At 42.4% G+C, this 24000-nt stretch overlaps 1 protein-coding gene across 2 annotated transcripts in view; it reads right to left on the bottom strand.

Annotated features, from left to right (window-relative positions):
• The window catches only part of ddx27 (DEAD (Asp-Glu-Ala-Asp) box polypeptide 27), a 122977-nt gene that overhangs the window by 58709 nt on the left and 40268 nt on the right, over nucleotides 1-24000 (bottom strand). For both annotated transcript variants that reach the window (XM_056273733.1, XM_056273734.1), the window contains exons 11-13: nucleotides 15732-15873; nucleotides 9010-9163; nucleotides 7161-7242 (exon numbers count right to left, since the gene is read on the bottom strand). In XM_056273733.1, the coding sequence (XP_056129708.1) occupies nucleotides 7161-7242; nucleotides 9010-9163; nucleotides 15732-15873 (378 nt within the window). The remainder of the gene's footprint in view (nucleotides 1-7160; nucleotides 7243-9009; nucleotides 9164-15731; nucleotides 15874-24000) is intronic.

The following is a 24000-nucleotide window of genomic DNA, read 5'->3' as shown; positions in this document are numbered from 1 at the left end:
ATACACACACACATACACACACACCACACACACACACACGCACACACACCACATACACACACACACACCACATACACACACACACACACACACACACCACACACACACACACACACACACACCACATACACACACACACACCACATACACACACACACACACACACACACACACGACATACACACCACACACACACACACACACACCACATACACACACACACACACACACACACACACACACACACACACACACACACACACACACACACACACACCACATACACACACACACACACACACACCACATACACACACACACACACACACACACACACACACACACGACATACACACCACACACACACACACACACACCACATACACACACACACACACACACACGACATACACACCACACACACACACACACACACACACCACATACACACACACACACACACCACACACACACCACATACACACACCACACACACACACACACACCACATACACACACACACACACACCACATACACACACACACACACACACACACACACGACATACACACCACATACACACACACACACACACACACACCACATACACACACACACACACCACATACACACACACACCACATACATAACACACATACACACACACACCACACATACACCGCATACACACACACACCACATACACCGCATACATACACCACATACATAACACCACATACCACACACACACCACACATACACCGCATACACACCACACACACACACATACACACACACCACATACATAACACACATACACACACATACACAACATACACACACAACATACACATACACCACATACACACACACACAAAACACACACACACATACACACACACATACACAACATACACACACAACATACACACACACCACATACACACACACACCACATACACACACACACACACATACACACACACCACATACATAACATACACACACACACACACACACACCACATACATAACATACACACACACACACACACACACACACACACAATAATAAAACTCTCTGGTGTAGTGAAACACACCAAGGTCACAAAGATCTGCTACACCTACACCACCAAGTTCTCACGACACCATGTCTGAGAGTCTGCCAGTACACGCCTCCATCTTGCTGTACTGGGTTACAGTACATTCTTCCAGTTTTTTGCAGACAAAATCACCGCTATCAACAAATCACTGTCCCCTGCATCTGACTCAGCAGCACCTACTCCGGCCCCTCTTCTCCCCACTCCTCTTGACCTCCCTACCCCTCCCCCTAATACCCGCCTCTCCCGGTTTGTTCCAGTTGCCCCTACCACTATCTCTGAACTCATCAGCTCATCAAAATCCACAACCTGCACCCTTGATCCCGCCCCCACCCCCCTACTGAAGAAATGCCTCCCTGCCCTATGCCCCTACCTCACCAAACTTTTCAATTCCTCACTGTCTCATGGAACTGTCCCCTCTGCCTACAGAACTGCAGCTGTCACCCCAATTCTCAAGAAACCTGGTCTTGATCCATCCTGTCTCAACCACTACCGGCCAATTTCCAATCTCCCCTTCCTCTCTAAAACCCTGGAACGCATTGTCGCCACACAACTCCAAACCTACCTACACTCCCAACAACCTACTTGAACCCCTCCAGTTCGGTTTTCACCCACTCCACAGCACTGAAACTGCACTCCTTAAAGTACTTAATGACCTCATCATCTCTGCTGATACTGGAGCCCTTAGCATCCTCATTCTCCTCAACCTTAGTTCAGCCTTCGATACTGTGAGCCACAACATCCTGCTCACCAGATTGAAAGATGTCGGTATTGAAGGCACCGTACTCATCTGGCTCCAGTCTTACCTCTCCAACAGGTCACACTTCATCTTACTTCACAACCACTCCTCTGTTCCATCCACAGTTACACAAGGTGTTCCCCAAGGTTCTGTACTCGGCCCACTCCTTTTCATCATCTACATCCTCCCTCTTGGTCAGATTCTCCGCCATTTCAACTTGGACTTTCACTGTTATGCTGATGACACCCAGATATACCTCAGCACCAAATCCCCTCACAATCCACCCCTCTCTCACATCCACTCCTGTCTGTCTGAGATTAAAGTCTGGATGCAGCAAAACCTCCTCAAACTCAACAGTGACAAAACTGAACTCCTCTTCATTGGCTCCAAGTCCACTCTCAACCAAATCAACAACCTTGCACTCACTATCGATGGCACTACTGTCTCCCCTTCCTCCCAGGCACGCAACCTTGGTGTGATCCTTGATCCCACCCTCTCCCTTGAGCCACATACCCACCAAATGGTCAAATCCTCCTTCTACCACCTTCGCAACACTGCGAAAATAAGATCCCCTCTAACATGCCCTGCGGCTGAGATACTGATCCATGCCTTCATCTCCTCCCGCCTTGATTACTGCAACTCACTCCTCTATGGCATCAGTGCTAGCTCTATCAAGAGACTCCAATTGGTCCAGAACGCATCTGCCTGACTTTTAACTTTCACCAAATCCTGGCACCACATCACCCCAGTCCTAAAAGACCCCCACTGGCTACCCATCTCCCACCAGATCAATTACAAAATCCTGGTTCTTACTTATAAAGCCCTTCACAACTGGCTCCCCAATACCTCACCGACCTCCTGCCCCCTACCAACCCTCTCGGTCCCTCAGATCCACCTCAGCCTCCCTTCTCTCTACCCCCAGGTCCAAACTCCGCGGCTTTGGTGACCGAGCCTTTTCCAGGGCAGCTCCAAGGCTATGGACCTCACTCCCCCAAATCATTAGAGACTCAGAATCCCTCACCCTCTTCCAATCCCGTCTCAAGACACACCTTTTCTCCATTGCCTTTTCATGCCCCCCCCATCCTCTCGTCCACCCCTGGTCTGGGGCAGGCTGGGGACCGAGCGTTCGACCTGCTCCCTCCCTCAACTCACTCCCAAACTCACTCCCCAAGCACATCGGAAACTGCTGCGGTCTGCCCACAGTCAGGTCATTGGTCGGGACTCTCCTCATCAGGCTTCATCTGTCATTTATGTGATTTATGATGCTTGTTTTTCTTTCCCTTTTGTATCTGTCCAAGTCAGAGAGTACTGCTGGTGTTGTGTGTGGCTGCCACTTCTCCCTCTCATAGCCCCCATTCCCATCCAGCTTCCCATCCACCTTCCCACCCACCTTACCATCCACCCCTGTATGTCTGTGTTGTGTTTGTCTGTCGTCCTGTTTCACCCGTTTATTGAAAAGCCACCTGGAGTGTTAGAATAGCGCTGTATAATTTAACATTATTATTACTACATCGTGTTACAAGACATCTTACAGTACTATGCTAGTACTGCTAGAGGTACTGCTGTCTGTGTACCACGTGTACCAGTGAGTACTGTGGTACTATGTTAGTCTGTTAGAGGAACTGCAGTACCATGTGTACCAGTGTGTACTATGGTACTATGTTAGTCTGTCAGAAGGAGTGCAGCACCATGTGTACCAGTGTGTACTGAGGTACTGTTAGTGTGTTAGAGGTACTGTGTACCATGTGTACCAGTGTGTACTGTGGTACTATGTCAGTGTGTTAGAGGTACTGTAGTACAATGTGTACTGTGGTACTATATCAGTGTGTGCAGGAGAAAAGGCTCCTCACTGTTTTGACTCTGTCTATATCCAGACCTCTGGTAGTATGTCAGTGTGTTAGAGGCACTGTACTACAGTGTGTACTGTGGTACTATGTCAGTGTGTTAGAGGTACAGTAGTACAGTGTGTACTGTGGTACTATGTCAGTATGTGCAGGGGAAGAGGCTCCTCATTGTTTGACTCCGTCTATATCCAGACCTCTGGTAGTATGTCAGTGTGTTTGAGGTGCTGTAGTACAGTGTGTACTGTGGTACTATGTCAGTGTGTTAGAGGTACTGTAGTACAGTGTGTACTGAGGTACTATGTCAGTGTGTGCAGGGGAAGAGACTCCTCACTGTTTTGACTCCGTCTATATCCAGACCTCTGGTACTATGGCAGTGTGTTAGAGGTACTGTAGTACAGTGTGTACTGTGGTACTATGTCAGTGTGTTAGAGGTGCTGTAGTACAGTGTGTATTGAGGTACTGTGTCAGTGTGTTAGAGGTACTGTAGTACAGTGTGTACTGAGGTACTATGTCAGTATGTGCAGAGGAAGAGGCTCCTCACTGTTTTGACTCCGTCTATATCCAGACCTCTGGTACTATGGCAGTGTGTTAGAGGTACTGTAGTACAGTGGGTACTGTGGTACTATGTCAGTGTGTTAGAGGTACTGTGGTACAGTGTGTACTGAGGTACTATGTCAGTGTGTTAGAGGTACTGTAGTACAGTGTGTACTGTGGTACTATGTCAGTGTGTTAGAGGTACTGTAGTACAGTGTGTACTGAGGTACTATGTCAGTGTGTGCAGGGGAAGAGACTCCTCACTGTTTTGACTCCGTCTATATCCAGACCTCTGGTACTATGGCAGTGTGTTAGAGGTACTGTAGTACAGTGTGTACTGTGGTACTATGTCAGTGTGTTAGAGGTGCTGTAGTACAGTGTGTATTGAGGTACTGTGTCAGTGTGTTAGAGGTACTGTAGTACAGTGTGTACTGAGGTACTATGTCAGTGTGTGCAGGGGAAGAGACTCCTCACTGTTTTGACTCCGTCTATATCCAGACCTCTGGTACTTTGGCAGTGTGTTAGAGGTACTGTAGTACAGTGTGTACTGTGGTACTATGTCAGTGTGTTAGAGGTACTGTAGTACAGTGTGTACTGAGGTACTGTGTCAGTGTGTTAGAGGTACTGTGGTACAGTGTGTACTGAGGTACTATGTCAGTGTGTGCAGGGGAAGAGACTCCTCACTGTTTTGACTCCGTCTATATCCAGACCTCTGGTACTATGGCAGTGTGTTAGAGGTACTGTAGTACAGTGTGTATTGAGGTACTGTGTCAGTGTGTTAGAGGTACTGTAGTACAGTATGTACTGAGGTACTATGTCAGTGTGTGCAGGGGAAGAGACTCCTCACTGTTTTGACTCCGTCTATATCCAGACCTCTGGTACTATGGCAGTGTGTTAGAGGTACTGTAGTACAGTGTGTACTGAGGTACTGTGTCAGTGTGTTAGAGGTACTGTGGTACAGTGTGTACTGAGGTACTATGTCAGTGTGTGCAGGGGAAGAGACTCCTCACTGTTTTGACTCCGTCTATATCCAGACCTCTGGTACTATGGCAGTGTGTTAGAGGTACTGTAGTACAGTGTGTACTGTGGTACTATGTCAGTGTGTTAGAGGTACTGTAGTACAGTGTGTACTGAGGTACTATGTCAGTGTGTGCAGAGGAAGAGGCTCCTCACTGTTTTGACTCCGTCTATATCCAGACCTCTGGTACTATGGCAGTGTGTTAGAGGTACTGTAGTACAGTGTGTACTGAGGTACTGTGTCAGTGTGTTAGAGGTACTGTAGTACAGTGTGTACTGAGGTACTATGTCAGTGTGTTAGGCGTACTGTAGTACAGTGTGTACTGAGGTACTATGTCAGTGTGTTAGAGGTACTGTAGTACAGTGTGTACTGAGGTACTATGTCAGTGTGTTAGAGGTACTGTAGTACAGTGTGTACTGAGGTACTATGTCAGTGTGTTAGAGGTACTGTAGTACAGTGTGTACTGAGGTACTGTGTCAGTGTGTTAGAGGTACTGTGGTACAGTGTGTACTGAGGTACTATGTCAGTGTGTGCAGGGGAAGAGACTCCTCACTGTTTTGACTCCGTCTATATCCAGACCTCTGGTACTATGGCAGTGTGTTAGAGGTACTGTAGTACAGTGTGTACTGTGGTACTATGTCAGTGTGTTAGAGGTACTGTAGTACAGTGTGTATTGAGGTACTGTGTCAGTGTGTTAGAGGTACTGTAGTACAGTGTGTACTGAGGTACTATGTCAGTGTGTGCAGGGGAAGAGACTCCTCACTGTTTTGACTCCGTCTATATCCAGACCTCTGGTACTATGGCAGTGTGTTAGAGGTACTGTAGTACAGTGTGTACTGAGGTACTGTGTCAGTGTGTTAGAGGTACTGTAGTACAGTGTGTATTGAGGTACTGTGTCAGTGTGTTAGAGGTACTGTAGTACAGTGTGTACTGAGGTACTATGTCAGTGTGTGCAGGGGAAGAGACTCCTCACTGTTTTGACTCCGTCTATATCCAGACCTCTGGTACTATGGCAGTGTGTTAGAGGTACTGTAGTACAGTGTGTACTGTGGTACTTGTCAGTGTGTTAGAGGTACTGTAGTACAGTGTGTACTGAGGTACTGTGTCAGTGTGTTAGAGGTACTGTAGTACAGTGTGTACTGAGGTACTATGTCAGTGTGTGCAGGGGAAGAGACTCCTCACTGTTTTGACTCCGTCTATATCCAGACCTCTGGTACTATGGCAGTGTGTTAGAGGTACTGTAGTACAGTGTGTACTGTGGTACTTGTCAGTGTGTTAGAGGTACTGTAGTACAGTGTGTACTGAGGTACTGTGTCAGTGTGTTAGAGGTACTGTAGTACAGTGTGTACTGAGGTACTATGTCAGTGTGTGCAGGGGAAGAGACTCCTCACTGTTTTGACTCCGTCTATATCCAGACCTCTGGTACTATGTCAGTGTGTTAGAGGTACTGTAGTACAGTGTGTACTGTGGTACTTGTCAGTGTGTTAGAGGTACTGTAGTACAGTGTGTATTGAGGTACTGTGTCAGTGTGTTAGAGGTACTGTAGTACAGTGTGTACTGAGGTACTATGTCAGTGTGTGCAGGGGAAGAGACTCCTCACTGTTTTGACTCCGTCTATATCCAGACCTCTGGTACTATGGCAGTGTGTTAGAGGTACTGTAGTACAGTGTGTACTGTGGTACTTGTCAGTGTGTTAGAGGTACTGTAGTACAGTGTGTACTGAGGTACTATGTCAGTGTGTGCAGGGGAAGAGACTCCTCACTGTTTTGACTCCGTCTATATCCAGACCTCTGGTACTATGGCAGTGTGTTAGAGGTACTGTAGTACAGTGTGTACTGTGGTACTGTGTCAGTGTGTTAGAGGTACTGTAGTACAGTGTGTACTGAGGTACTATGTCAGTGTGTGCAGGGGAAGAGACTCCTCACTGTTTTGACTCCGTCTATATCCAGACCTCTGGCTGCCACGTCTGTTGCCACCAAGACATCAATCTGCTCATCTTTAAATCGTCTAGTGGAGAGGAGCAGGAGAGAGGAGAAGAGGAGGAGGAGGAGGAGGAAGGAGAGGAGGAGGAGGAGGAGGAGAAAGGAGAGCAGCAAAATGTTCAAAGGTCATGTCTGTGTCTCAGCTCAGAAAACACACAGTATCTGTGGACTACTTCCATTGCTGGCCTGTGCGGAAGTGTGTACTAATATCACTAACATGGATGAAGAGTGGGTGCAGGTTCTGAACTGGTGTGCTGCCTCAGGATGCTGCACATTATGTATAGTGTCTTAGTGTAGTAATACTTATAATATACACTGTAGTAGTATCTATAACTACCATTTATAGTGTAGTAGTATTTGCAATGTACAATGTGATGGTATCTATAATGTACAGTGTAGTACTACTTACAATGTACAGTGTAGTACTATTTATAATGTACAGTGTAGTATTATGTATAATGTACAGTGTAGCACTACTTATAATGTAGTGTAGTACTTCTAATGTACAGTGTAAAACTAATTATAACGTACAGTATACTACTTCTAATGTACAGTGTAGTACTATTTATAATGTACAGTCTACCACTATTTATACTGTACAGTGTAGTACTATTTATAATGGACAGTGTAGTAGTATTTATAATGTACAGTGTAGTACTTCTAATGTACAGTGTAAAACTAATTATAACGTACAGTGTACTACTTCTAATGTACAGTGTAGTACTATTTATAATGTACAGTGTAGTACTATTTACATTTATAACATACTAAATTGTCTCTAGGTGGGTGACTGTGTGTACGTGTGTGAGTGTAAGTGTGTGTGTGAGAGAGAGTGTAAGTGTGTGTGAGTGTGTGTGTGCGTGTGTGAGTGTAAGTGTGTGTGTGAGAGAGAGTGTAAGTGTGTGTGAGTGTGTGTGTGAGAGTGTGTGTGCGTGTGTGAGTCTAAGTGTGTGTGTGTGAGTGTAAGTGTGTGTGTGTGAGAGTGTGTGTGCGTGTGTGAGTGTAAGTGTGTGTGTGTGAGAGTGTGTGTGCGTGTGTGAGTGTAAGTGTGTGTGTGTGAGAGTGTACCCCTGTGTGTGAGTGTAAGTGTGTGTGTGTGAGAGTGTGTGTGCGTGTGTGAGTGTAAGTGTGTGTGTGTGAGAGTGTACCCCTGTGTGTGAGTTTAAGTGTGTGTGTGTGAGAGTGTGTGTGCGTGTGTGAGTGTAAGTGTGTGTGTGTGAGAGTGTGTGCGTGTGTGAGTGTAAGTGTGTGTGTGTGAGAGTGTGTGTGCGTGTGTGAGTGTAAGTGTGTGTGTGTGAGAGTGTGTGTGCGTGTGTGAGTGTAAGTGTGCGTGTGTGAGAGTGTGTGTGCGTGTGTGAGTGTAAGTGTGTGTGAGAGTGTGTGTGCGTGTGTGAGTGTAAGTGTGTGTGTGTGAGAGTGTGTGTGCGTGTGTGAGTGTAAGTGTGTGTGTGTGAGAGTGTACCCCTGTGTGTGAGTGAGTGTGTGTGTGACAGTGTAAGTGCGTGTGTGTGAGAGTGTGTGTATGTGAGTGTAAGTGTTTGTGTGACAGTGTAATTGTGTGTTTGAGTGTGTGTGTGAGTGTGTGTGTGTGTGTGAGTGTAAGTGTGTGTGTGTGAGAGTGTGTGTGCGTGTGTGAGTGTAAGTGTGTGTGTGTGTGAGAGTGTACCCCTGTGTGTGAGTGAGTGTGTGTGTGAGAGTGTAAGGGTGTGTGTGAGTGTGTGTGTGTGTGTGTGTGCTTGTGTGTCTATGTGAGTGTGTGCTTGTGTGTCTGTGTGTGTCTGTGTGTGTGTACCTGAGGTTCTCCAGTCTCTGGGTCTGGCTCAGGTTACCATGAAGTTCTCCCACCTTCAGCCCCATGAGGCCCAGCAGGATGTGCATCCTGTGTGCCTGCTTCTTGGTCTGAGTGAAGACCATGACGTGGTCCTGGAAGGTCCTAGTGAGCAGAGCTACACACACACACACACACACACACACACACACACACACACACACACACACACACACAGTAATCATTTTATGTAGACAGTAAAGTGTGTGTAGACAGTGATGTTTGTGTGTAGATAGTCGTGTGTGTGTGTAGACAGGGGTGGTAATAGTGTAGTAGTACGATAGTAGTAGTAGCACCACCCTCTTCGACAACGCAGCCTAATCCATTGGCTTCAAAACCACGAGACATCAGGACTGCTTTGATGACAATGCCAGAACGATCTCCACCCTCCAGGACAACATGCATAAGGCACACAGAGCCGCCCTCAGCAACCCACCATCCCAACCTCTCAAGAAAACATGGCAAGACCTCCGCTCTGAGGCCCAAGCAGCTCTGCAGAATCTGCAAAATGGGTGGTGGATTTTGAAAGCCAACGAAATCCAGGCTCATGCAGACAGGAACGACATGCATGGTTTCTATGATGCAGTTAAGACCACCTATGGCCCCAGAAACTGCTCCCTGACACCCGTTAGGTCTGCTGATGGAACAACTCTCATCAAGAACCAGGTCCTGTTATGGAGCGGTGGGCCGAGCATTTTAACACCCTGCTCAACCAGCCCACCCCAGTGGACTCAACTGTACTGGCAGAGCTCCCTGAACAGCCTACCTTGCAAGACCTAGACCTCCCACTATCTTTCAAAGAAATCCTACATGCAGTCAAGACCCGGAAAAACAGCAAAACCCCTGGACCTGATAATATTCCAGCTGAAATCCTCAAAGAAGGAGGCTACCTCTGCATGGGGACACTGTATCTCTATATCCTTGAGGTGTGGAGTCACAAGTGTGTCCCCCAACAGTGGAAAGATGCCAACATTGTGGCCATTTATAAAAACAAAGGAGACAAATCCATCTGCTCCAACAGTAGGGGTATTTCACTGCTGGCCATTGCAGGAAAGGTTCTAGCCAAGATCATGCTCCGCAGACTAACACTCACAAGAGCCGAACGGGTCATACCAGAGTCACAATGCGGCTTCCGAAAGGATAGAGGGACCGTTGACATGACCTTTGTCACACACCAGCTCCAGGAGAAATGCCGAGAACAGCACGAGGATCTATACATAGCATTCATAGACCTCTCAAAGGCATTTGATACAGTTAACCGGGCCCTGCTGTGGCAAGTCCTGAAGATATGTGGATGTCCACCCAAGTTTCTCACCATCCTGGGACAGTTTCACTCAGGAATGATGGTGGCCCGAGTGGTAGTGGGGAACCACAGTTCTGAGCCCTTTGGTGTGCAGACTGGAGTCAGACAAGGCTGTGTGCTAGCCCCAGTCCTGTTCAATATCTTCTTAGTCTCTATTACAACACTGTTACAAAGGAGGATGAAGAAGCAGGCTGGAGTCACCATTGACTTCAGGCTCGATGGAAACCTATTCAACATCAGGAGGTTTCAGGCAACCACCAAGTTAACCTCTGAGAACATCATTGAGCTACAGTATGCTGACAGTTGTGCCCTGGTAGCCCACACACCAGAAGCCCTACAGAACACTCTGTGGTAGTTGTAACTGCATACAGGAGAACGGGACTGATCGTCAACACCCAAAAGACAGAGGTAATCTGTCAGTTGACTGCCGGCCTCGCAAACCACCCAACAACTTTCACAGCAGAAGGGCAACAACTGGCCACTGTTCCTGCCTTCAGATATCTGGGAAGCATACTATCTGACACCTGCACAATGGTTGATGAGATCCAGCATCGCCTCAAACAAGCCTCAACATCTTGTGGTCGTCTAAGGAGAAGGGTTTTCCAGAACAGCAACCTCAGTCTCCACACCAAAGTGCTTCTTTACAGAGCAGTGTGCATCTCCACACTACTCTATGGATGTGAGGCAGGACCATCTACAGCCACCATCTCACAAGCCTGGAGGCCTTCCATGTGAAAGGTCTCCAGAGGATCCTCAGCATTACTTGGGAGGACAGAGTGCCACACACTGAGGTGTTGGAGCGGGCAGGCAGCTGCAGTGTGGAGTCTACCCTAAACCACCATCCACTCAGGTGGCTTGGGCATGTTATTCACATGCCCGGCCAACGACTCCCATGTAAAGTCCTCTACGGCCAACTACGCCTTGATCAACACACTGCTGGTGGGCAGAAGAAGCGGTTCAAAGACCAAATGAAGACCACGCTGAAAAGATGTCAGATCAGCCCCTCTTCTTTGGAGGAACTTGCCTCCTGCCGCAGCATCTGGTGCTCTCACGTCTCACAGGGAGTGAAGTCTATGGAAAACCAGCACACACAACACCGTGTAGCAAAGCGTGTGAAGAGGCACGCTCACAAAGCTACCCCTGCCCCCCCCCCAGCACCACTTTTACATGCCCGGTCTGCAAAGCTACCCCTGCCCCCCCCCCAGCACCACTTTTACATGCCCGGTCTGCAAAGCTACCCCTGCCCCCCCAATATCAATAGTATAGTAGTAGTATGATAGTAGTAATAGTATGATAGCAGTCATAGTATAGTAGTAGTAATAATAATATGGTAGTAACAGTAGAGTAGTTATAGTACTTGTAATAGTCTGGTAGTAGTAATAATATAGCAGTAGTAATAATATAGTAGTCGTACGATCGTAGTAATTTTATGTTAGTAGTAATAAAATAGTAGTAGTAGTAATAGTATAGTAGTAGTAATAGTATGGTGGTAGTAATAGTATGGTAGTAGTATCAATCAATCAAATCTTACTTTATTCAGACACAAAGGTAGGTCCATGTTAAAGATAAAGAAATACAACACAAAACAAGAACACAAAAATATAGCTAACAACAGCAGCTCACAAGTACACAATGATTAAAAGCTATACAGACATTTGTTCCAATGTTTCCAGAAACAAGAGGAGTAGCTGGTGTCACTTTGTGTAGGCTCCGTTAACAGCATTATAATTACATTCTTAGAATCAATTAATCGACACATAAATTTGTACATAAATTGCCCAACACAGCATGAAAAGTGGGAACATTACTCGTCACACACTTGTCCATCTTGGAAGCTTGAGCAAGACTCTAAATGCATCATTATATGCTACCTGCAGCTTTTTCATTGTTGCTTTGCTATAACTGCATCACCAGTGGGCAGTATAGAGTGGAGTACAGTAGGCCCTAAAAAGAGCAGTTTTGACATCATCTGTACACATATGACATTTGCGTACTAGCATATTGGCTTGTGCATACAATTTGCAACACTGGCACTGCACATCATCGTCGTCACATAGATCATTCCTGATGATGTGACCCAGATATCTCACTTTGTCCAGCACATTTAGTGTCTGGTCCGCCATGAAGAATGACGTAAAATGTTGCTTCTGATCCTCCTTGGTTTTAGTAATCATGACAAAACTCTTCTTAGAGTTAAATGTAATGTCATGCTGCACACCATAACTTGAGCAGACTCTGAGCAGCTGCTGTAAGCCAGCACTATAAGGGGGCAGGAGGACTAAGTCATCAGCATACATCAGATGGTTATAAGACTATTCCCCTCCACACAGCCAGTCTTACACTGTTTTAACTTATTAGAGAGATCATCCATATACACATTGAAGAGAACAGGCGACAGTATTCCACCTTGTCGGACCGCATTGGTCACTGGGAAGGGTGCAGATATACTCTTACCCCATCTGACTTGCATGGTTTGATACGCCTGTGAATGTTCTCATTCATCCAGGTCATGGATGGTTTGATATGAATACCAAAAATATGAATACCAAAAATGCAAGATCCTTATCAAATAAGAGGAGACCCCTCGCTCTTGTAGTTTAACAAATAATTTACCACGATTAACTCAGTCAAAAGCTTTTGATGCTTCAAAAACACATGACTACTGTAGTGCTCTGTCTTCTATATTTACTAACAACCTGCTTCAGTGCATATATGCACAAATCGGTGCTGTGTTTATTTTTAAAGCCAAACTGATTGTCAGTAGTTGGTATGTATTCTTGAAGCCTATCCAAGAGAATTCGTTCCAATACTTTGGAAAGTATGCTAGCCAGAGCAACTGGCCTATAATGTTCTCTGCTGGATATTTGACCAGTTTTGTCTCTGATTACTGGCACTAGTAAGAGAGACAACAGGAAGTCAGGTAGGATGCCACGCATTAACAATCCAGAAAAACACACAGACAGTAACACTGAGATTCTGTGGCTAGCATACTTCAGATGTTCTGCTGTGATTTGGTTAAGGCCTCATGCTTTGTTCACTGACAATTTCTCAATGGCATAGCACACTTCATCAGGTCTAATAACCACATCATCATTGTTAGAGACATCACCAACATTAAATCCATCACTCTTTATGCAATTAAAAATGTCTCTATAGTGTTTTCTCCACAGTTCAGCAATCTTTTCGGGCCCAGTAATCCCATCAATGCTGGATGGCAAGGGAATCTTACTATTATTAATAACCTAACTTCCTTCCAGAAGTCATAGACATTATTCTGCTGAGGCTTTGTGGCCATGGAGTTTGCCCTCATGGCCTGCTCATTTCTTTTAATAAAACGTACAGCATATTGAAGTCTAGCATTAGCCTGTTTCTTCTGTTCACACTCTGGGCCTCGCCTAGCTGTTCCTGATAAGACCCAGTTTCTAGAAGCTTCTTTGGCCTCTACATGCAGTTCAGCTACATATTCATTCCATCCTGGCCTGACGTCATGTTGTTTAGCCCTTTTTTGGTGGAATGATTTACTGCCATTATTTAGACATTTCACAGTTTTATCATACATTATACATAGATCATGCTCGTGGTTTTGGCTCTTACAGTTCATGCTGCCACACTGAATAGCATCAGATGGTATATGCATATTACTTAGGCTCTTATCAGTCAGTGAATTATAATGTTTTAAGTCATCTTCTCTAAGCCTAGACCAATCTACTTTCCCACTTTGTTTGTGGTTATCATAACTGGTCAACTCAGGCAGACTCTCCACATTTAACATCATACACACAGGTATGTGATCTGTTGTGGCCAGACCACACAAGATCTCCACTTTCTCCAAACATTCATGAGCATCAGCTATACAGAGATCCAGCCAGGGTGTTGTACGCCATGCTTCACTGGTATATGTGCAGCTATCTTCTGGCAGCAGCACTTTACGACCGTAGTAATAGTATAGTAGTAGTAATAGTATGGTGGTAGTAATAATACAGTAGTGGTAATAGTAGAGTAATAGAATAGTAGTTGTAATAGGATGGTGGTAGTAATAATATAGTACTAGTAATAGTATGATGGACGTATGATAGCAGTAATACTATAGTAGTGGTAATAGTATGATGGTATTAATAATATAGTAGTAGTAATAGTATGGTGGTAGTATTTAGTAGTAGAATTAATATAGCAGTAGTAATAGTATAGTAGTAGTAAGAGTATAGTAGCAGTATGACAGTAGTAATAGTATAGTAGTAATAATATGGTGGTAGTAATAATACAGTAGTAGTAATAGTACAGTGGTAGTATGATAGCAGTAATAGTAATAGTATGGTGGTAGTATGATAGCAGTAATAGTATGGTAGTAGAAATAGTATGGTGGAGAAGTATGATAGCAGTAACAGTATAGTAGTAATAATAGTATGGTGGCAGTAATAATATAGTGGTAGTAATAGTGTGGTAGTAGTATGTCAGCAGTAATAGTATAGTGCTAGTAATAGTATGGTGGTAGTACTAATATAGTAGCAGTAATAGTATGGTGGAAGCATGACAGTAGTAATAGTATAGTAGTAGTAATAGCATGGTAGTAGCAATAATATAGTAGTAGTAGTAATAGTATGGTAGTAGTATGACAGCAGTAATAGTGTAGTGGTGGTAGTAATAGTATGGTAGTAGTATGACAGTAGTAATAGTATGGTGGTAGTATGACAGTAGTAATAGTATTGAGGTAGTAATAGTATGGTAATAGTATGGCAGCAGTAATAATATAATAGTAGTAATAGTATGGTAGTAGTATGACAGCAGTAATAGTATGGTGGTAGTAATAATATAGTAGTAGTAACAGTATGGTAGAGGTATGACAGCAGTAATAGTGTAGTAGTAGTAGTAGTAGTAATAATAGTATAGTGGTAGTAATCATATAATAGTAGTAATAGTTTGGTAGTAGTATGGCAGCAGTAATAGTGTAGTAGTAGTAGTAATAGTATAGTGGTAGTAATCATATAGTAGTAGTAATAGTATAGTAGCAGTATGACAGCAGTAATAGTGTAGTAGTAGTAGTAATAGTATAGTGGTAGTAATCATATAGTAGTAGTAATAGTATAGTAGCAGTATGACAGCATTAATAATATAGTAGCAGTAATAGTATGGTAGAGGTATGACAGCAGTAATAGTGTAGTAGTAGTAGTAGTAATAGTATGGTGGTAGTAATCATATAGTAGTAGTAATAGTATAGTAGCAGTATGACAGCAGTAACAGTGTAGTAGTAGTAGTAATAGTATGGTGGTAGTAATAATATAATAGTAGTAATAGTATGGTAGCAGTATGACAACAGTAATAGTGTCGTAGTAATAGTATGGTGGTAGTAATATAGTAGTAGTAATAGTATGGTGGTAGTATTTACCAGCTACTACACCCTCTCGGTCGCCTTCTCTGTTGGCTCGAATTCTGATGAATTCTTGTCGTAAGAATGGAGCCACGTCTGTGTTGCTGTTCACAAATATCCTGACTGGCTGCTTCAGCGACACCGAGGCCAGGTCCTTCACCTGCAACACAATACAACAAACACACACACACACACATCTGTTACACTACACAAACACACACGTTACACCACACAAACACAGCACATCTGTGTTGCTGTTCACAAATATCCTGACTGGCTGCTTCAGCGACACCGAGGCCAGGTCCTTCACCTGCAACACAACACAACACACAGACACACACACACATACATCTGTTACACTACACAACACACACCTGTTACACTACACAAACACACACGTTACACCACACAACCACAGCACGTCTGTGTCGCTGTCCACAAATATCCTGAATGGCTGCTCCAGCAACACCGAGGCCAGGTCCTTCACCTGCAACACAACACACACACACACACACACACACACACACACACATCTGTTACACTACACAACACATACCTGTTACACTACACAAACACACACACGCACACACACGTTACACCACACAAACACAACACGTCTGTGTTGCTGTTCACGAATATCCTGACTGGCTGCTTCAGCGACACCGAGGCCACGTCCTTCACCTACAACACACACACACACAGACAGACAGACACCCACACACACCTGTTACACTACACAACACACACCTGTTACACTACACAAACACACACAAACACGTTACACCACACAAAGACCCTGACTGGCTGCTTCAGGGACACTGAGACCAGGTCCTTCACCTGCAACACAAAACACACGCACACACACACACACACCTGTTACACTAAACAAACACGACACATCTGTGATGCTGTTCACAAAGATCCTGACTGGCTACTTCACAGACCCTGAGGCCAGGCCCTTCACCTGCAACACAACACACACACAGACACACACACACAAACACAATACACACACCTGTTACACAACACAAACACAACATACAGGCCTGTTACACTATAGAAACACAACACACATCTGTTAAACTACAGAAACACAACACACATCTGATTTCATAAACCCTTCTCTGTAGGTGGTTGTGTGACTCAGTAAAATCAGATGGCTGTGTGAATGATCAGGAGTACTGACACAACACACTAATATCTCCTACCATCTAGAAACTTTTACACACTTCAGTGTTGTTTAATATCACATCTGAACAGTACTGACACAACACAATAATATCTCCTACCATCTAGAAACTTTTACACACTTCAGTGTTGTCTATTATCACATCTGAACAGTACTGACACAACACACTAATATCTCCTACTATCTAGAAACTTTTACACACTTCAGTGTTGTCTATTATCACATCTGAACAGTACTGACACAACACACTAATATCCTACCATCTAGAAACTTTTACACACTTCAGTGTTGTCTATTATCACATCTGAACAGTACTGACACAACACACTAATATCTCCTACCATCTAGAAACTTTTAAACACTTCAGTGTTGTTTAATATCACATCTGAACAGTACTGACACAACACACTAATATCTCCTACTATCTAGAAACCTTTACACACTTCAGTTTTGTTTAATATCGCACCTGAACAGTACTGACACAACACACTAATATCTCCTACCATCCAGAAACCTTTACACACTTCAATGTTTTTTAATATCGCACCTGAACAGTACTGACACAACACACTAATATCTCCTACTATCTAGAAACTTTTACACACTTCAGTGTTGTTTAATATCGCACCTGAACAGTACTGACACAACACACTAATATCTCCTACCATCTAGAAACTTTTACACACTTCAGTGTTGTTTAATATCGCACATGAACAGTACTGACACAATACACTAATATCTCTTACTATCTAGAAACCTTTACACACTTCAGTGTTGTTCAATATCGCACCTGAACAGTACTGACACAACACACTAATATCTCCTACTATCTAGAAACTTTTACACACTTCAATGTTGTTTAATATCGCACCTGGAAAGTACTGACACAACACACTAATATCTCCTACCATCTAGAAACTTTTACACACTTCAGTGTTGTTTAATATCACACCTGAACAGTACTGACACAACACACTAATATCTCCTACTATCTAGAAACTTTTACACACTTCAATGTTGTTCAATATCGCACCTGAACGGTACTGACACAACACACTAATATCTCCTACTATCTAGAAACTTTTACACACTTCAATGTTGTTCAATATCACACCTGAACAGTACTGACACAACACACTAATATCTCCTACCATCTAGAAACTTTTACACACTTCAATGTTGTTTAATATCGCACCTGAACAGTACTGACACAACACACTAATATCTCCTACCATCTAGAAACCTTTACACACTTCAGTGTTGTTTAATATCGCACCTGAACAGTACTGACACAACACATTAATATCTCCTACCATCTAGAAACTTTTACACACTTCAATGTTGTTTAATATCGCACCCGAACAGTACTGACACAGCACACTAATGTCTCCTACCATCTAGAAACTTTTACATACTTCAGTGTTGTTTAATATCGCACCTGAACAGTACTGACACAACACATTAATATCTCCTACCATCTAGAAACTTTTACATACTTCAGTGTTGTTTAATATCGCACCTGAACAGTACTGACACAACACACGAATATCTCCTACCATCTAGAAACTTTTACACACTTCAATGTTGTTTAATATCGCACCTGAACAGTACTGACACAACACACTAATATCTCCTACCATCTAGAAACTTTTACACACTTCAGTGTTGTTTAATATCGCACCTGAACAGTACTGACACAACACACTAATATCTCCTACCATCCAGAAACCTTTACACACTTCAGTGTTGTTTAATATCGCACCTGAACAGTACTGACACAACACACTAATATCTCCTACCATCTAGAAACTTTTACACACTTCAGTGTTGTTTAATATCGCACCTGAACAGTACTGACACAACACACTAATATCTCCTACTAGTTAGAAACTTTTACACACTTCAGTGTTGTTTAATATCGCACCTGAACAGTACTGACACAACACACTAATATCTCCTACCATCTAGAAACTTTTACACACTTCAGTGTTGTTTAATATCGCACCTGAACAGTACTGACACAACACACTAATATCTCCTACTATCTAGAAACTTTTACACACTTCAATGTTGTTCAATATCGCACCTGAACAGTACTGACACAACACACTAATATCTCCTACCATCTAGAAACTTTTACACACTTCAATGTTGTTCAATATCGCACCTGAACAGTACTGACACAACACACTAATATCTCCTACTATCTAGAAACGTTTACACACTTCAATGTTGTTCAATATCGCACCTGAACAGTACTGACACAACACACTAATATCTCCTACCATCTAGAAACTTTTACACACTTCAATGTTGTTTAATATCGCACCTGAACAGTACTGACACAACACACTAATATCTCCTACCATCTAGAAACTTTTACACACTTCAGTGTTGTTTAATATCACATCTGAACAGTACTGACACAACACACTAATATCTCCTACCATCTAGAAACTTTTACACACTTCAATGTTGTTTAATATCGCACCTGAACAGTACTGACACAACACACTAATATCTCCTACCATCTAGAAACCTTTACACATTTCAGTGTTGTTTAATATCGCACCTGAACAGTACTGACACAACACACTAATATCTCCTACCATCTAGAAACTTTTACACACTTCAATGTTGTTTAATATCGCACCCGAACAGTACTGACACAGCACACTAATATCTCCTACCATCTAGAAACTTTTACATACTTCAGTGTTGTTTAATATCGCACCTGAACAGTACTGACACAACACACTAATATCTCCTACCATCTAGAAACTTTTACACACTTCAATGTTGTTTAATATCGCACCTGAACAGTACTGACACAACACACTAATATCTCCTACTAGTTAGAAACTTTTACACACTTCAATGTTGTTTAATATCGCACCCGAACAGTACTGACACAACACACTAATATCTCCTACCATCTAGAAACTTTTACATACTTCAGTGTTGTTCAATATCGCACCTGAACAGTACTGACACAACACACTAATATCTCCTACCATCTAGAAACTTTTACACACTTCAATGTTGTTCAATATCGCACCTGAACAGTACTGACACAACACACTAATATCTCCTACTATCTAGAAACGTTTACACACTTCAATGTTGTTCAATATCGCACCTGAACAGTACTGACACAACACACTAATATCTCCTACCATCTAGAAACTTTTACACACTTCAATGTTGTTTAATATCGCACCTGAACAGTACTGACACAACAGACTAATATCTCCTACCATCTAGAAACTTTTACACACTTCAGTGTTGTTTAATATCACATCTGAACAGTACTGACACAACACACTAATATCTCCTACCATCTAGAAACTTTTACACACTTCAATGTTGTTTAATATCGCACCTGAACAGTACTGACACAACACACTAATATCTCCTACCATCTAGAAACCTTTACACATTTCAGTGTTGTTTAATATCGCACCTGAACAGTACTGACACAACACACTAATATCTCCTACCATCTAGAAACTTTTACACACTTCAATGTTGTTTAATATCGCACCCGAACAGTACTGACACAGCACACTAATATCTCCTACCATCTAGAAACTTTTACATACTTCAGTGTTGTTTAATATCGCACCTGAACAGTACTGACACAACACACTAATATCTCCTACCATCTAGAAACTTTTACACACTTCAATGTTGTTTAATATCGCACCTGAACAGTACTGACACAACACACTAATATCTCCTACTAGTTAGAAACTTTTACACACTTCAATGTTGTTTAATATCGCACCCGAACAGTACTGACACAACACACTAATATCTCCTACCATCCAGAAACCTTTACACACTTCAGTGTTGTTTAATATCGCACCTGAACAGTACTGACACAACACACTAATATCTCCTACCATCTAGAAACTTTTACACACTTCAGTGTTGTTTAATATCGCACCTGAACAGTACTGACACAACACACTAATATCTCCTACTAGTTAGAAACTTTTACACACTTCAGTGTTGTTTAATATCGCACCTGAACAGTACTGACACAATACACTAATATCTCCTACTAGTTAGAAACTTTTACACACTTCAGTGTTGTTTAATATCGCACCTGAACGGTACTGACACAACACACTAATATCTCCTACCATCTAGAAACTTTTACACTTCAGTGTTGTTTAATATCGCACCTGAACAGTACTGACACAACACACTAATATCTCCTACCATCTAGAAACTTTTACACACTTCAGTGTTGTTTAATATCGCACCTGAACGGTACTGACACAATACACTAATATCTCCTACCATCCAGAAACCTTTACACACTTCAGTGTTGTGTAATATCGCACCTGAACAGTACTGACACAACACACTAATATCTCCTACCATCTAGAAACTTCTACACACTTCAGTGTTGTTTAATATCGCACCCGAACAGTACTGACACAACACACTAATATCTCCTATCATCTAGAAACTTTTACACACTTCAATGTTGTTTAATATCGCACCCGAACAGTACTGACACAACACACTAATATCTCCTACCATCTAGAAACTTTTACACACTTCAGTGTTGTTTAATATCGCACCTGAACGGTACTGACACAACATACTAATATCTCCTACCATCTAGAAACTTTTACACACTTCAGTGTTGTTTAATATCGCACCTGAACAGTACTGACACAACACACTAATATCTCCTACTATCTAGAAACTTTTACATACTTCTGTGTTGTTTAATATCGCACCTGAACAGTACTGACACAACAGACTAATATCTCCTACCATCTAGAAACCTTTACACACTTCAGTGTTGTTTAATATCGCACCTGAACAGTACTGACACAACACGCTAATATCTCCTACTATCTAGAAACTTTTACACACTTCAGTGTTGTTTAATATCGCACCCGAACAGTACTGACACAGCACACTAATATCTCCTACTATCTAGAAACTTTTACACACTTCAGTGTTGTTTAATATCGCACATGAACAGTACTGACACAACACACTAATATCTCCTACTATCTAGAAACTTTTACACACTTCAGTGTTGTTTAATATCGCACCCGAACAGTACTGACACAACACACTAATATCTCCTACCATCTAGAAACTTTTACACACTTCAGTGTTGTTTAATATCGCACCCGAACAGTACTGACACAACACACTAATATCTCCTACCATCTAGAAACTTTTACACACTTCAATGTTGTTTAATATCGCACCTGGAAAGTACTGACACAACACACTAATATCTCCTACTATCTAGAAACTTTTACACACTTCAATGTTGTTTAATATCGCACCTGAAAAGTACTGACACAATACACTCATATCTCCTACTATCTAGAAACTTTTACACACTTCAGTGTTGTTTAATATCGCAACTGAACGGTACTGACACAACACACTAATATCTCCTACCATCTAGAAACTTTTACACACTTCAGTGTTGTTTAATATCGCACCTGAACAGTACTGACACAACACACTAATATCTCCTACCATCTAGAAACTTTTACACACTTCAGTGTTGTTTAATATCGCACCTGAACGGTACTGACACAATACACTAATATCTCCTACCATCTAGAAACTTTTACACACTTCAGTGTTGTTTAATATCGCACCTGAACGGTAATGACACAACACACTAATATCTCCTACCATCTAGAAACTTTTACACACTTCAGTGTTGTTTAATATCGCACCTGAACAGTACTGACACAACACACTAATATCTCCTACTATCTAGAAACTTTTACATACTTCAGTGTTGTTTAATATCGCACATGAACAGTACTGACACAACACACTAATATCTCCTACCATCTAGAAACCTTTACACACTTCAGTGTTGTTTAATATCGCACCTGAACAGTACTGACACAACGAGCTAATATCTCCTACTATCTAGAAACTTTTACACACTTCAGTGTTGTTTAATATCGCACCCGAACAGTACTGACACAGCACACTAATATCTCCTACTATCTAGAAACTTTTACACACTTCAGTGTTGTTTAATATCGCACCTGAACAGTACTGACACAACACACTAATATCTCCTACCATCTAGAAACTTTTACACACTTCAGTGTTGTTTAATATCGCACCTGAACAGTACTGACACAACACACTAATATCTCCTACCATCTAGAAACTTTTACACACTTCAGTGTTGTTTAATATCGCACCTGAACAGTACTGACACAACACACTAATATCTCCTACTAGTTAGAAACTTTACACACTTCAATGTTGTTTAATATCGCACCTGAACAGTACTGACACAACACACTAATATCTCCTACCATCCAGAAACCTTTACACACTTCAGTGTTGTTTAATATCGCACCCGAACAGTACTGACACAATACACTAATATCTCCTACCATCTAGAAACTTTTACACACTTCAGTGTTGTTTAATATCGCACCCGAACAGTACTGACACAACACACTAATATCTCCTACCATCTAGAAACTTTTACACACTTCAGTGTTGTTTAATATCGCACCCGAACAGTACTGACACAATACACTAATACCTCCTACTAGTTAGAAACTTTTACACACTTCAGTGTTGTTTAATATCGCACCTGAACAGTACTGACACAACACACTAATATCTCCTACCATCTAGAAACTTTTACACACTTCAATGTTGTTTAATATCGCACCTGAACAGTACTGACACAATACACTAATATCTCCTACCATCTAGAAACTTTTACACTTCAGTGTTGTTTAATATCGCACCTGAACAGTACTGACACAACACACTAATATCTCCTACCATCTAGAAACTTTTACACACTTCAGTGTTGTTTAATATCGCACCTGAACGGTACTGACACAATACACTAATATCTCCTACCATCCAGAAACCTTTACACACTTCAGTGTTGTGTAATATCGCACCTGAACAGTACTGACACAACACACTAATATCTCCTACCATCTAGAAACTTCTACACACTTCAGTGTTGTTTAATATCGCACCCGAACAGTACTGACACAACACACTAATATCTCCTATCATCTAGAAACTTTTACACATTTCAATGTTGTTTAATAT

This window comes from Lampris incognitus, chromosome 2 (assembly GCF_029633865.1).
Source record: "Lampris incognitus isolate fLamInc1 chromosome 2, fLamInc1.hap2, whole genome shotgun sequence".
Lineage (NCBI taxonomy): Eukaryota > Metazoa > Chordata > Actinopteri > Lampriformes > Lampridae > Lampris > Lampris incognitus.
This window is presented reverse-complemented; position numbering and strand designations above follow the sequence as displayed.